Source organism: Cryptomeria japonica, chromosome 9 (genome assembly GCF_030272615.1).
Source record: "Cryptomeria japonica chromosome 9, Sugi_1.0, whole genome shotgun sequence".
Classification (NCBI taxonomy): domain Eukaryota; kingdom Viridiplantae; phylum Streptophyta; class Pinopsida; order Cupressales; family Cupressaceae; genus Cryptomeria; species Cryptomeria japonica.
Window position 1 is genome coordinate 302,949,595 of NC_081413.1, and position 14,591 is coordinate 302,964,185.

Sequence of the window (14,591 nt, forward strand, 5' to 3'; positions counted from 1 at the left end):
CTTTTTGGCGCTTGTACTATACACTCTATATAGGTTGTAGCGTACTCGGGCATAGAATCCTATGAGGCACTTCGAACCTCACTTGCACACACACGCGCTTGAGGTTGGGTGGAACTAACGATGTTCCCACTCTCCTCTCTTACATGGATCACCCAAACAGACTCTAGGGGCTATATTTCCATGTTCTTCTCTCCATGGATCACCTAGTTTTAGGGGCGAGATGTCCATGGTTTCTCTCTTGTTCGTCTTTCTTCTCATGGATCACCAAAGTGTGTATTCATTTCCTCTCTCTTCTTCCTCTCATGAACTCATAGTTTTACTATTGATAGTTCATGGATGATGTCAACTTTTCTCTTTTATATGATCATGTGTGTTTATGTGATGGCATTGGTCTTTGTGTCTTGATTAGTTGTTGAGACGTCTGGTATCGAGGTCTCTTCGGCTAGTTGGTTTTATGTCTTGTTTTTGTCTTGTGTCTTTTTGCGTTTTTTTTTTGTTATGTGTGTCTTGTTCCTTTTTGTTTTGTGTGTTCTTACATATGTTTGAGTGAGTTAAGATCCTAAGATTGGGGGCTTTTATTCTCAAGATTAGTGATGTCTTATACTCCTTGTGATCTTGCTCTGCATCTCTCATCTTCGTCTCTATTTATTATACTTTATCGATAGTATTGGTGTAGGCCATACTCCCGCTAAAGTGGGGGCTAAATGTAGTGTCATAAAATTGCGACCCTAGCAATTTTAACCATATTTGAGGTCCTCACCTTGGCGACGACATCTTCCTTTCTAGCTGAGACTTCTCTCTACATCTTCACCTTGAACCATTCCTTTTTAAGCCTTGAGATGACCTCAGGACCCTGTCCAGACCCCAAGATAGGGTAGGAAAAGGGCATGGTCCCCCCCTCTTAGGGTGGTCCCAAGATAGGTCCCTCCGACCCTATCTGCATTTCAGGATTCTGAACTTTCTCGATGTCAGCCTTTGGTGAATTGATCCTCTGAGGAATGTATAAAAGGGAGTTGGTCCTCTCATTTGCATACACATGAAGGGGGAGATACAAAAGAGACAAAGGAAGAAATATACACAATAGGCGAAGTTCAAGCATTCAAGTCTTCAAGCATTCATCAAGTCTTCTTCTTCATGCGTCTTCTTCATTCATACATTGGAGCAACATTACAACATTAATTTTGCAAGAATGTGTGTGTGTTAGGGTTTTGTCATGTTACATGCCATTGCATATAACATTGGTGATTACGTTCAAGAAGAAAAGCAACCATTATCAACAAATTGTAGATCTACAAGGTATACACTTCCATTGTTTACATTCAAGCATTTGCAATTACTTTCTTTCAAGGTTGATTCCTCAACCACGGTTTGACTGAGGCAAACCCCTATCCACAACCCTTCTTCCCCTCTTTTTTGTGTGTAGGTTGTAGGTGTGCAGCTGTAATTGCAGGTTTGGGCTTCATTTGCAGAGACAGAGGAACCCTTTTCATTTCGCAAATTTTTTGGAGGATCGTGGACACTTTCAGCATGGTCCCGACAACTTTGCCCAATACGTGCAGGGCAAATCCATACCAATCTAGATATCTCAGATCCATAGTTACAACACGATCCTAAACCAATAGCCCCTCATTTCACTCATTTTATCTCTCTTTTATACATAGTCAACAAGTCAACTTTCTCATTTACAAAAGAGGGTAAATCACACTTCAACCCTTGCAATCCACTTGGAATTCACATCCTTGTTTCCCTTGGATTTGGATCTAGTGGATTCAAGCCCCTCTTTTGAATGTAAAGTCCTTCCAAGTGAAAATCATCCTAGTGGCTTTCTTTCTCTCTCCTAGGTGGGGAGTCACTAAAATCCGATTTTCCACTTTAAAGGGACATCGACATGTACTTCCAAAACAGATGTGTCCTGAGATGGTTCTTCCAGATGCACATCAACTCTTTGATATATCAAAAAATGTCTCAAAATTGTTTCAATTTCCTTGGTTAGCTCATCTATCTTACCAAGCGTAATCTTATTCACCCTCTTCTTACTTTGAAATATATCCTTTGCAAGCTTCAATAATCTTATAACTTCTCTAGAAATGATAGAAGATGAGTTTACTAACACATATTCCTTTATTCTTTCATCTTCTAAACTTGTTGTATGCCTTCTCACATCCAAAATGTCATACAAGCCTTTTGCGATCATAGATGCAAGTTCTATCAATGTCTTACTATATACATCCATGTATTCAGCAATTGCTTCCTTAATTGCCCTTTGATCTCTATCATCAACATTTTCATAATATGTAGGCACAGTTTTCAAATTTCCATCCTTAAGAATTTCATCAGTTAATTCTTTCAGAGTCAATGGGGGCATAATTTCAAATGTAGCTTCAATTTTACCGGATTTTAGAGTATTCATCTATCTCAGATTTCTGCTTCTTTCTTGCTCTACCTTTTTTGGATGACTCGGGTTATGCCCTTGACTTCTTTGATTACAGAGCTCCACTAGATTGTGGCTTCTTCACAACTCTAGCATAGGTGGCAGTCTTCTTCATCTCTTTCACTACTTCATCAGATTCTGTCTCAATGTCCTTGGCAGTGGCAACAACATATACACTTGGGGATTTCTCCTTCTTACTCTTCTTTTCCCTACTGGTTGATGATGTTGATTGTGATTTGGGTGGAGGAATGGGCTTCTGCACATCGGAAGTAGGTGTAGGTTGAGAATGTCTTGGCTTGGCCTGCTTTAGAGGAGTGGGGACAGGTTTATTCTCCTTGGGCTTCACCATGTCTTCCTCCTTCAGAATGTTTTGTTCTCTTTCCCTTTGCACAACCTCCTTGGATATACCCATATGTTCAGCTAATTCCTCAACCTCCTTCCTTACCTTTCTCTTTCTTGTCGGTCGGTAAACTTGTTATGCAATTTTAAGTCTTTTTCTTTGCGGGTACCAAACCTTTCCTCCTTATCATCTATTGATTGACTCAACAAATGTTGAGCATATGCATCAAGAGTGGTGGCATCTACCTCATACCCCATGGGCATGATCCAGGTAGTTCTTGGCTCAATTGCCTCCATGTGGCATTGGTCCTTATCGACCATGGAGCAAATGGTTTTCTCATACTTCTCAACAATTTCCTTAGGGATCCTTTCCCTACTTTTCATTGAGGCTTGAAATGATTTAAATAACCCATAAAGTGGATTTGTGCGACAGTGTCACCTAAACCTTGCAATCCCTCCTTTATTTGAATGGCCACTGGTTTATCATAAGGCCATTGAATCTTTCCAATATCGGGGATTTAATTTAGGAAATACAGTGCTAAGAAAATAATCAAGGAACCAAATTTGAATACGTGCTTCTTGTCTTGCTTTATCTTCTTTGTATTTCTCAACAACTCATTGAGAAGTACTGCACAAAGATCATACCTTTTGTCCTCCTTCAACATTTGATAGACTGTAAATATAGCATTGCCAGATACATATTTCTGCCTGCTGGATTGATATACCTTGTATCTAGTCACCATCGAGGCAAATTTGACATCATGCTCAATGGTATCGCTGATTGTCATTGACCGACTATCAAATTGTAGGGATCCAGTAACCTTTGTTACCGTTGTATTCTGTACTTTCCTCAATTTGGGATCTCATGGATTGAATTCAAACTGGTAACTACTTGAATGGCTTGCTTGGTAAGCTTGTGAGGTCGATCCAGGCACATGAAGTCATCATGGATTCAGCTCAGAATGCATCAGACCCATTCAGGTTCATCAAACATCGGGAAGTGAATGAATTGGATAAAACCCTTATCGTGCAATGCCTTGAATTTCGGCTTCAGATTTCCCATACCATCCATCATATGCTTGGTATAAAGTGAGAGCATATCTGCATTCCCTAATTCTTCAATGTTGCAATGATGTATGCCCTAATATCTTCATTGTGAAGTACGCCATATGGGACTGAAGAAAATGTACCTTCTGAATCATCCTTAGTGGATTTGAATGGGTGCCTTTTGAGTATGACCCTTTCCCTCTCAGCTATCTCGACCACCAATAGTCGCAACACTAGATGCAGATACCATTTCAAAATAAGGGTATGAACAAATAGCTTCGCAAATGGATAAATACCTTTTCAATTACAATCGAATGCTCAGAATCATTGATTGGTCGCCACAAGCTCGGATTGTGCTACTAAAACTCTTTCACATTCCTGCTCTGCTCTTTTCTCTCATTTGCATTGTGAAAAATGAGCTATTGAAATACCTTTTTATCCACCGAAAACCTAATTTCAATTTGTAATAAATGCACAACCCTAAAGGCTTTCAAATACTCCTTCTTTCATGAATTCACTCACTAGAATCTCAAACCGCCATGAAATCTTCTGGATAACAACTGCACAGCTAATATTCACCATTTGCAACCATCCTCGACCGGTTACAGATCTCTGAAAGGGGGTTCTAAAGATATGTATGAAAGTCTTCCCCCTAAGGAATTAGGCCTTATTTACCGAATGAGGTTCCTACATTGGTATCAGGTGTGGATCCATTTTGCACATTTGAATCTTCCCTTTTCACCCACATCTTCTTATGTTGATTTTTGGTCTCTTCCACTTTATCTTTTCCTTTTTCATCTAATTTATTCTTGCCTACCAAAGCATTCCTGCTTCTGCAATTTCTTGCAATATGACCCATGCATGACAAATAACACTTCTTTGCATAGGCCTGAAGTTCATTTGATTTGGCCTCATCCTGCATTGATTAGAAATATGCGCAAACATCCCACAAGCATAACATCTCTTATTCTAAAGATTGTTCATTACTGTTATGCACATGTTTGACTTATGACCAAAATTGCTGCATATGAAACATTGACCAGTAAAGGTAGGACCATTATTCATCATCCCATTATTCATCCTACTTCTGCATTGACTCACCATGTGACCAAAATTACCACAAACAAAATATTTACCATTGAATTTTTAAGCATTAGGTTGTCTTACTGGAGGTTTCTTATTCTTCAACTGATGTATGCATTGACCAAAACCAGAGGATTCTCCTTTCTCAAATCCAAGCCCTCGCATATCTTTCCCATGTCTCTGACTTTCCAGCATCTCATCCAACTAGGCTAAACTAGCTTTGAATTTTTCTTTGAACTCATTTGCAGTAGTTAGCTCATCTCTCAGAATTATGATCTGCCTTTCAATCTCGTGTCCATCATTCTTTGTTTGAACCAATTCAAGCTTCAACTGATCATTCTCATATGTCAATCTGTAACATTCATTAGGTTTGTCCTTCAGTGATTGAGTTGGGGTTTCTTCATTCTTCTTTTGGTCTTCAATCTCCTTTGTCAGCTTCATTACAATGGATTGCATCTCATTTTTCAAAACTGCATTCTCCCTAGCCAACTTCTCACATTCATCTGTCTTGTCTTGTAGGGTTTGATTGTCAACACTTCGTTCTTCTTTCTCCTTCAACTTATCCATCAGCTCCTTCCTGTTTTCTCCAGAAGTAATCAATTGATCTTTTAATGTCTAAATGAAGTCTTCAGCTGAATTTAGATTTCTTTTCAAGGAACTCACTTCATTTCTTGCTGCATCAAGATCTTCAAGTGCCACACTAAGTTGTCTCTGCAAATCAGAGTCCATTGATTCAATCTCCTGGATCTTCCTTAGGTTGTCAGGCTTCTTCTGAGGCACAAAGCTTTGATATTAATTGTTGGAATCAATGAACACTGAGAGGGGGGGTGAATCAGTGTTTTATAATTTGTAAACTTATTAATCCGATTCTTAAATCATTAGATGCATGAGAAAGTAATCAAAGTGCAAAAACATAAAGCAACAACCACACAACCATAACACCAAGATTTTTATGTGGAAACCCGGAAAGGGAAAAACCACAATGGGATTAAGTACCCACAATATTATTATACTATGGCCAGTAGTAGAACAATATTACAAAAGTGGAATGCACTTGAATTCAGGCTCACTACCTAGAGCTCATTGCTCAATTACAAAAGGGCTACAACTTGGAGGAAGGTTCACTGCCTTATAGGCTATTAGAATTGATTACAATAATGAGTGACTGAAGTATAGCATCTATATATGCTAGAATGCAGTTTTGGTTAGGCTCTGATTGACTCAAACAACTGATCTAATATTATGTTTTGTTATTCTGCTCTGTCACACACCAGAACACCAAAAAAATCAATCACACTCACCAAACCCACAAATTCACTCATACAGACTCTCTTCGCATATATCATATGTCAAAATGATCAACTAAATTGATCTTATGTATCCACACCAACAAAAATAATAATTAACCATGTCAACTTCCAAAAACTACATAACACACAACATGAGACATGCATCACCAAGTCGGCTCAATCGAATCACAGATCCAAATGCGGACCAAAACAAGATGATAATATGCTTCCCATAAGTCAGCCCAATCACATCAAACATGAAATTGATCACTGAAATTATGCCTGAGATTTGATAGCACACGTTACACCAAAATAGCTTTGCCCTAACTGAATTACCAGATACCGGAGCTCTAAACTTGCACACAATTCAACACCGGATATCAAGATCATGAGATAATCTGTCTTGAACCTTGAATAAACTGCCTTGATCACCACAACCAGAATTACAACACCAATATCAAGATGTGCACCATGATCTCATGCTCTACCGAATATTGTGTTCCACCTTCCAGACTTATGCCTTACGAACAATATGACTTTCGATAAACCAATTCACCGGATGGGATCTACAAACTGAGTTGCCATCAATGACAACCCCTAAGCATCTATCCTGCACCAATCTTCACTAGAATAGTGTTTCTTGCCAAAAGAAGGGGGACGGTACCGAGATGAAAAGGGAGCCCTCCAGCCGGTAATATTTAAGTGAAATGATTGCCCAGATTGGTCAACGACTGAAAAAAATGAGGCCGGGAAATGTTTTAAGGCAAAAGCCTTAGGGTTTAGGGTTTTAGGCCTTGGAGAGAAATACAGGGTTTTTAGCCAGTAGATGATTTCTCAGATTGGTTATCTGCATGGCTAAGGTTGAAACAAAAATGGTCAACAAAACTCACGTCCAAATCCAATCATAGGCTCCTCAATCTTAATATTGAAACTAATGTAAGAGACACACTTCCAAGATGCTCAAGATCTCAAAAATTCTCAAAAGATAGATACAAAAATAACAATTCTAATTCCTAACATACAACCAAAGGAACTCCTATGTAAATACATTAATTTATCTATCACCACACTAGATCTCTAGGAAATACATTCTAATTTTGTAGAAGAAAAAGGATGGACAATCAAGTCCAAGGAAAGAGTCCAAGGAAAGAATCAAGGGGATATTCTCTCAGCTAAATAAAAGTTATGAAGGTATTGTGGTGATGAAAGTAAGATGGTGTTAGCAAGTAAGATCATAGACACTAGATATGGCTAGGAGAAAGCCAATATATATATAAAATTGAAGCCAAATCTATAGGAGGTTCAACAAGGATTAGTTTAACAAATAAGGAAATGCCAAAAGATAATCTATGTAAAAGTCACATTTTAAGGAAGAAACAATTAATGCAATTGTAAAAGTAGAGAACATGATAAAAAATAAAGTCATTGAAATAAGAACATTTGAAGAATTTATGAAAGAGACAGGAGATGAGTTGACAATGATTGGTGACAACTTAATTTTGATAAAACTGATGAAAGAGATAGGGGATGGGTTGACAATGATTAGTGATGACTTACAAGTGATAGAAATAATCATTAAAAAAACTTTACAATGATTAGCAATCACTCAATAGCTACAATTTGTAGAATATTTCAAAATATAATAATTTGATTTGAGTATTTTCATCAAGGAAGAACAAAATAATATGTTTAGAGGAAATATTGGCAACAAGATTTGTTAAGGAATTATGCATTTTCAACTTCCTTTATATCACCATGTAGGTAGGCAAGGAAGAGGTATCACAAACCTTACATTCCATAGTAGAAAAAATATAAGGGGATGACATTGCTTACCAATTTATCATAAGGAAGTGGATGATAACTAGAGTTCACTCAATATGTATAAAGCACTCACGTGTCAAAGAATGAAAATCTATGACCATGTGAGATATTTTGAGAGAAAAATTGTAGTAGTAATTTGAATATGTTGGTGGCAAAAATATTAAGCATGGTGATATTCATAATGTCCCTATATGACCAGTAATTAAGAAACAAGTTGGTAGAAATTTGTAAAATAAATAGATTCATGGAAAATAAGAGTTTAAAGAGGGTTTTGAACAAATTATAGTCTAATAAGATGTAATTGATCATAAAGTGGGATGTCTATTGTATTATTCTTATTTTCGTAGCCCAATGACTAATTTATCCATTTACCTTTGATGTCCTTGTTAATATACTTGTAATATTTCTCTTTTCTTAGATAAAAATTAAGTGTTCTATATTATTGAGGAGAAACTTCTGCCCATAAGCATATCCTTTCGTGGTAGAGATGGTAGTGTATTTGAGCATATATGATGGAGTGTGTCATCTATGAAGATAATAAACGCAACATTATGATAACGTAAATATTTGAATCTCGAGCATCTCTTGCACATATTCTAATACTAATATTAAATAGATTTTAAATCTCACTAATTGAAATTAGCATCATTCCACTTAAATATTATAGATTCAATAGTCAAATACTCAATAATAATTCTATATCTCATCCACATGAAAAAGTTGTATATATTTATCCTATTCTTATAGCAAAAATTGACCTTTGACTGCTGATTAGCCTTAATTAACTTTTAAATATTGATATGTCCAAAACCTTTCAAATCAGCTTGCATAGATTTGTCCTTTTATTTAAAGTGGTAGAATCCCTCTTTCGAAAAGATAAAGATATTGGCATACCAACATCCCTTGCACGGATGGGTTCAGCCAAATGTAAAGCTCTAAAGTGCTCCATGTTGGGAAATGATAGAATTTAAATACTGTCCTAATTTAAGGTGGGAGTCATGGGGCTGAGAAGGCCCTCCACCTGTAATCTATGATGGTTTTTAAACTTTCATTCTTTCTAGATTTAGGTAGGCATTTGATGGGTAGATTACGCTTCAAATGGGTTTCTTGCATTGAAAAGAGAAGTTATCATTGCATTACAAGATCTGCAAGAAATGTGTTTGATTACAGAATTTGATTGTGCTACTGGTTTACTGTCAGGGGACATGTCCAGTGTTCAATCCCCCAGATAAACAAACAACCTGCCCTGCTATTTAAGCTTTATAGTGTTCAATACTTTGGCAATTCTTGTGAAAGAAAAGAAGAGTAGCATTCCACCTCCAGGTAAAGTTTTATGAATGGGTTCTGTGCATTCATAGCCATAGAGATGAAAAGCTTTTGATACTTCTTCCTCTTGATCATGAGTATACTGATACAGAGAGAAGGACAGTGTTCCAGGGCGAAATGCAGATGCAATTTTATATGTCAAAGCCTGCAGACAATCAAGAGTTGTGGTCTCCATGATTTCAAAACTGGCATAGCTACAATTCTCCTCGGGCGTTATGTGTATGGTAGAATAGGCATCCCCATTAATGGCGTTCATGGAGTAGCCGCAGGGATCGAAGGCGTAGTCACAGACCTCAAAATCCTCAAGGATGTTTGCTATGCCAGATGAAACGCTCATCTCTCTTGCAGTCTGAAGCCCATTTTCCTTGAAAAACAGAGATGCAAATGATGCGTCAATCTGAGTCATGCACACCTCCAAAGTGTAAGAAGATGAAGATGGTATTGAGTTGCAGGGCAATGGCAGGGCTTGGGCAGAGTAAATGTGCCAAATGCCATCCATGAGCTTGTAGGCCTTGGAACCAGACCCCAAGCCGCCAAAATAGTTGTCAAGGAAGAGCACTTCTTCCCTGAAATCAGTATGGGGAAATGACTGAGCTTGGGGAAACAGAAATGCCCCTCTGCTATATCTGCAACCACAGACTGCCAGAGACAACCCAGATGCATGATTTAACAAAGCAGGGATTGCGTTGAGAAGCTGTGTAGTTCCACATGTTTTGATGATGATTTTGAGTGGATACACAAATAGGCTCGACTCTGACAGCACATAAGAGTCCAACTCAGGGTTGCTCAGGCCTGACACTATGCTGCACTGTGCAGCGCTCAGGATCTCTTCTAGCGCTGACACTGCCAGGGACCTCAGCCATGTTTTCTTATTAACCTTTACTCCACTCTGCTCTGGTCTTTCGCAACAAGTGAATTCGATTTCCAGCCTCTTTTCAAACCCTTCAAATCCAGGACAAGCCCCTGCTTCAATCTCATCACAACCCATGAAATCGCTTCTAGATATTTCGCATTACACTGACACGAACCCTGTCAGACATTGGAAAAAAACCCATCTTAAGACAAACTAATATAATCCTCACACTGGGCTTCCATCTAAATTAAAGCTCTAGTAAATTCACAGAGCAGACAATGAAATAGGAATTCTTAACAACATTTTTTAACTAAAATTCTATATAATATATAAAAGATTATTTCTGAAATCAATTTTTGAATCGACATTTATTAATTTGTCATAAAAAAGAGGAGATTAATAAACAATTGATACTAATCTATCATTAGAAACAGGAGAATAATAAAAGTACACTAATCCATCATCAGAAAGAAGAGAATAACAAACAGTCACACTAATCTATCATCACAGAAACAGGGGAAGAACAAACAATCGACACTAATCCACCATCAGAAACAGGGGAAGAACAAACAATCGACACTAATCCATCATCAGAAAAAGTACAACCTACAGAAATCCATCATCAGAAAAAGTAGAATAACCTACAGAAATCTATCATCAGAAAGAGGAGCGTAACAAACAATCAACACCAATTCATCATGGGAATAACAAACAATTGACACTAAACCATTATCAGAAACAGAGGATTAACAAACAATCAAAACTAATCCATCATCAGAAACAGGGGAATAGGAAACAATTGCCACTAATCCATCATCAGATAAAGGGAAATAACAAACAATTGACATTAATTTATTATCAAAAGAAGAGAATAACAAACAGATACCACCAATCCAACATCAGAAGAAGAGAATAACAAACAGATGACACCAATCCAACATCAGAAAGAAGAGAATAACATTAGACAGCTCTAATCCATCATCAGAAAGAAGAAAATAGCAAACAATATGTAAACCCAGGAACAAATAAAGCCAAGCAACAAACAACAGCAGAATTTTGACATTCAGTTAGCCCATCCTCCTCACAAAGACAATGAGCAATAAAAACATTCATTAACTAATATATTTAAGGCAAAAGAGCTATGATCTTACCAGAAATGCTGTGGGGGGAGTGGGAGTGGGAGTGGGAGGAGGACGGAGAGGCAGAGAAATAAGAGAGGGAACTTCTTGGGAAGGACTGGAGTGAAGAGCAAACATATACGGAGTAGTATTGAAGTGGTAAGATGTATATATATATATAATGTGTTAGCAAGGCAATGGAACAGAATTCTCATTGCGCGCATGGGATTGACAGATTTGGTCTCATTGCTATCTTGCACGCACAGGCAAAGAAAATCGTATTGATTCGCCACAACTTCTAAATTCTGAATGCCACTCAGTGCTCACTAATACATGTTTCCCCATATATAATAATGTCTCACACCCAATTCCTCCATTATAATAATGTCTCTTATCTAAATCCATATTTCAGAAGTTTAGCTTGATAGAAAATTCCTAAAACATCCATTCTTACTTGCTAATCTTGACCTTTGAAAAAGACAAGAGGGAGCATGATTTTCAGCAGACAGTGGCAGACTAGGAATAAGTAAAACATGCTACTCTACTCACCCTGATAATTTGAGGTGACTTCACTGATAAACAACAAAGACGCCAGATATGTCGGAGTAAGTAGCTAAGTTTCACTCCATGATTCTGACACTAAAAAGTGCAGCAGCTCAAGTACAGAGCGTGGACTTTGGATCTTTGCTTTTCAATGGTGGACTTTTGTGAAACCCAAATATATATAGACAATGAAATAAAAAAAACTTTTGCAACATCACGCGTGCTACCATGGTGGAAGGAGGTTGCTAATACTATGATTGGTGGGAAGAATTGTGACCTGATATTGGTGCTGGAATTGAGTGGAGTCTCGAGTGGTTGAAGGTGGTAGTTGTTGGAATGCATATCAAATACACTTGGGCCCCTACTGCCTTCCATTTATCTGCCTCCATGGCTTCTAATTAGAGCATGCAAGATTACATTCATGCCAAAGAATCAAGTGTAAAATTCAATAGTAGGCTTATTCCTTAAAAGAGTTGCAGTTTTATTCGTAAGGATGATGGTGTTTCATATCCTTTATCAAAGTATAAATTTAGAGAAGACATGGTTAGAATTAGACTAAGTTAAAGATTATGAACATAATGATGTGCATACATATACTGTTGTGTATGTTTATCTTATGTTCAATTGTATTTTGAATGCACTTAATTGCATGTTTTTACAATTTAGAATGATAACACAATAGGTTCACATGAGTTGATATTGTATCCTTTGATGAAAATGATAGCTCATCCATCATGAGAGTCACAAAGTATTATTAAATTAGGTTGTGAGAGTGTAGAAGGTATCAAGTGACAACACAAATTGACATTATGAGAATCATAAAACCATTTGATTGCATTTAGATTCCTCCCACTTGAATGCCTCAATCCCTAGTAGCCATGGACAATTATATTCATAATACTTCCTCCTTGTCCCTTATTTGTCTTTCAGTGCCACCCTAACTTTATTGGTCTCAAATCACTACATTATTTCTCTCAAACAATTCAAAGTTCTTTTAATCATATCCACAATCCAAGTACAAGTCTATATAACCATGTTGGCTATAAAACCTCTAAACATTAATACAATTGACTTCAACTATTAATTAAGATCAACCTATTATGACTATTTAAAAAAAAAAGTCTTATGTGATTGCTACATTTATAAGCACTTTCACCTAAAAGCTCTATTAAAAAATTTACAATAGTAAGAAAGTTTCTACCTTAGAAAATCTTTCTTCATATCCATATTTTAAAAACACGTTTGAAAATAATAGCCTTTTAATAAACATAACCTAAAATAAAATTGTAGATTATTTATATTGCATTTGATTTATTTTATTGGGCTTTGATTTATTATTATTGGTTATTATATTATTACATTCTCTTATTACTAATTGAGTAATTAAATATTATGTTTATACCTACCCTATAATTTTATTGGTTGAGATTTGGGGGTAAGGTAAATAATATTATTTTATATTCTTACCTCAATTTTTGGAAGGGAGTTTCGGTATAGAATATAGTTTATAGGAATATTTTGATTGGCCAGAATTCTTCTATAGTCTTGATTTCAAATTTATTTATAGAGTTTTCTAAGAATGTTGTTGGGGTTACCTTCTAGGAGAATTTTGCTTGCATTTGGAGTTTTGAATTGGGTTGAAGCTTGGATTGTGGAAAATTTGGTGATTGGATTTGGAGTTTTCTTGGTTGGAACTATCGGTTTGGACTTGCTCTACTTGAATTTCCTTGCCTTTACTTCGATTTTTCCAGGTTGGAGCTTCAACTCTACTTTTGCATTTCAATTTGAAAAGATTGACTTCATTACGTTTGTTGAAAGATTGATTGTAAGGGAGATTTTAGTGTTTGAAGATTGCAATTTTGGTTTTGGAATTGATTTATGTATATATGTATATATGTGTGTGATATTGGCAAAATTGAGAATTGGGATGTTGTCGGGAATGTATGTTCTGTATTTTCCTTTATGGATATGTTTTTTTCCTTCCTTGTAGTCTTGTTGGGCTTTTAAATGCCTTTGCATTGATGGTTTATACCTCATTTTTCTTTACTGCATCTTTGTATGTTACTATGTGAGTTTGGTGTATTTCTGTGCATGATTGTGTGAAGGAGGTGCAGGGATTTGAAGATGGATTTCATTTGTATGACTTGGTGATTCCAATTTTATGTTGTCATAGCCTTATTTTTTCCTCCCATGCCTTCTAGGAGTGATATTAGTCCATTTTGTGAACCTATGTGTGAAACTGGGCAGTTTCGTCACTTGGCTTATCCATTTTCTTACATTTTAGTTGTCTACCTCCAATGCGCTAATTTGCACTATAGATGCACTACAGAAACATGTGGATGCGTTAATATGAACCTCATATGCGCTAACCTGTCTTATGGATGCGCTAAACTAATCCTTGTATGCACTGAGCTGCCTAGGTTTGTTGGTTTTGCCAGTTTTGTCCAATTTGGTCAATTTTCCGAATATGGGCCTTGTACCAGAGGCTTTTTATGACTTATTTGAGTTTCTCAGAGATGTTTATGATATTATCTTGATCATTTCATGTTTTATTTGAGCTCTAGTAAGATGGTTTGTGCCCTACCATTGAGGGTTGTGCATGTGTATTTGATTAGCTCCAGCAAGAGGGAGAATGCCTTGTTGTTGAGGGATGATTTATGTGAACTCTAGTGAGAGGAATATGCCTCATTGTTGAGGATGTATTTGGTTATATTTGAGTAAGAATAATGCATACCTTACTC

The 14,591-nt window shown here is 36.8% G+C and overlaps 1 protein-coding gene across 2 annotated transcripts; it reads right to left on the minus strand.

Annotated features, from left to right (window-relative positions):
• Nucleotides 1-9,122: 9,122 nt before the first annotated feature.
• Nucleotides 9,123-11,993, minus strand: LOC131079589 (S-adenosylmethionine decarboxylase proenzyme). Of its 2 annotated transcripts, none has more exons than XM_058017582.2 (2): nucleotides 11,857-11,993; nucleotides 9,123-10,365 (listed from the first exon to the last, which is right to left on the minus strand). In XM_058017582.2, the coding sequence occupies exon 2, from the start codon at nucleotides 10,322-10,324 to the stop codon at nucleotides 9,260-9,262; it is 1,065 nt and encodes a 354-aa protein (XP_057873565.2). In that variant the 5' UTR covers nucleotides 10,325-10,365; nucleotides 11,857-11,993; the 3' UTR covers nucleotides 9,123-9,259. The 2 variants fall into 2 exon arrangements, with proteins under 2 accessions (XP_057873565.2, XP_057873564.2); XM_058017581.2 differs by lacking the exon at nucleotides 11,857-11,993 and adding an exon at nucleotides 11,341-11,847.
• Nucleotides 11,994-14,591: the final 2,598 nt, after the last annotated feature.

Excerpts from the sequence above, each read along its gene's own strand:
- LOC131079589 (XM_058017582.2), bottom strand. The coding sequence starts at position 10,324 with ATGGGTTGTGATGAGATTGAAGCAGGGGCTTGTCCTGGATTTGAAGGG.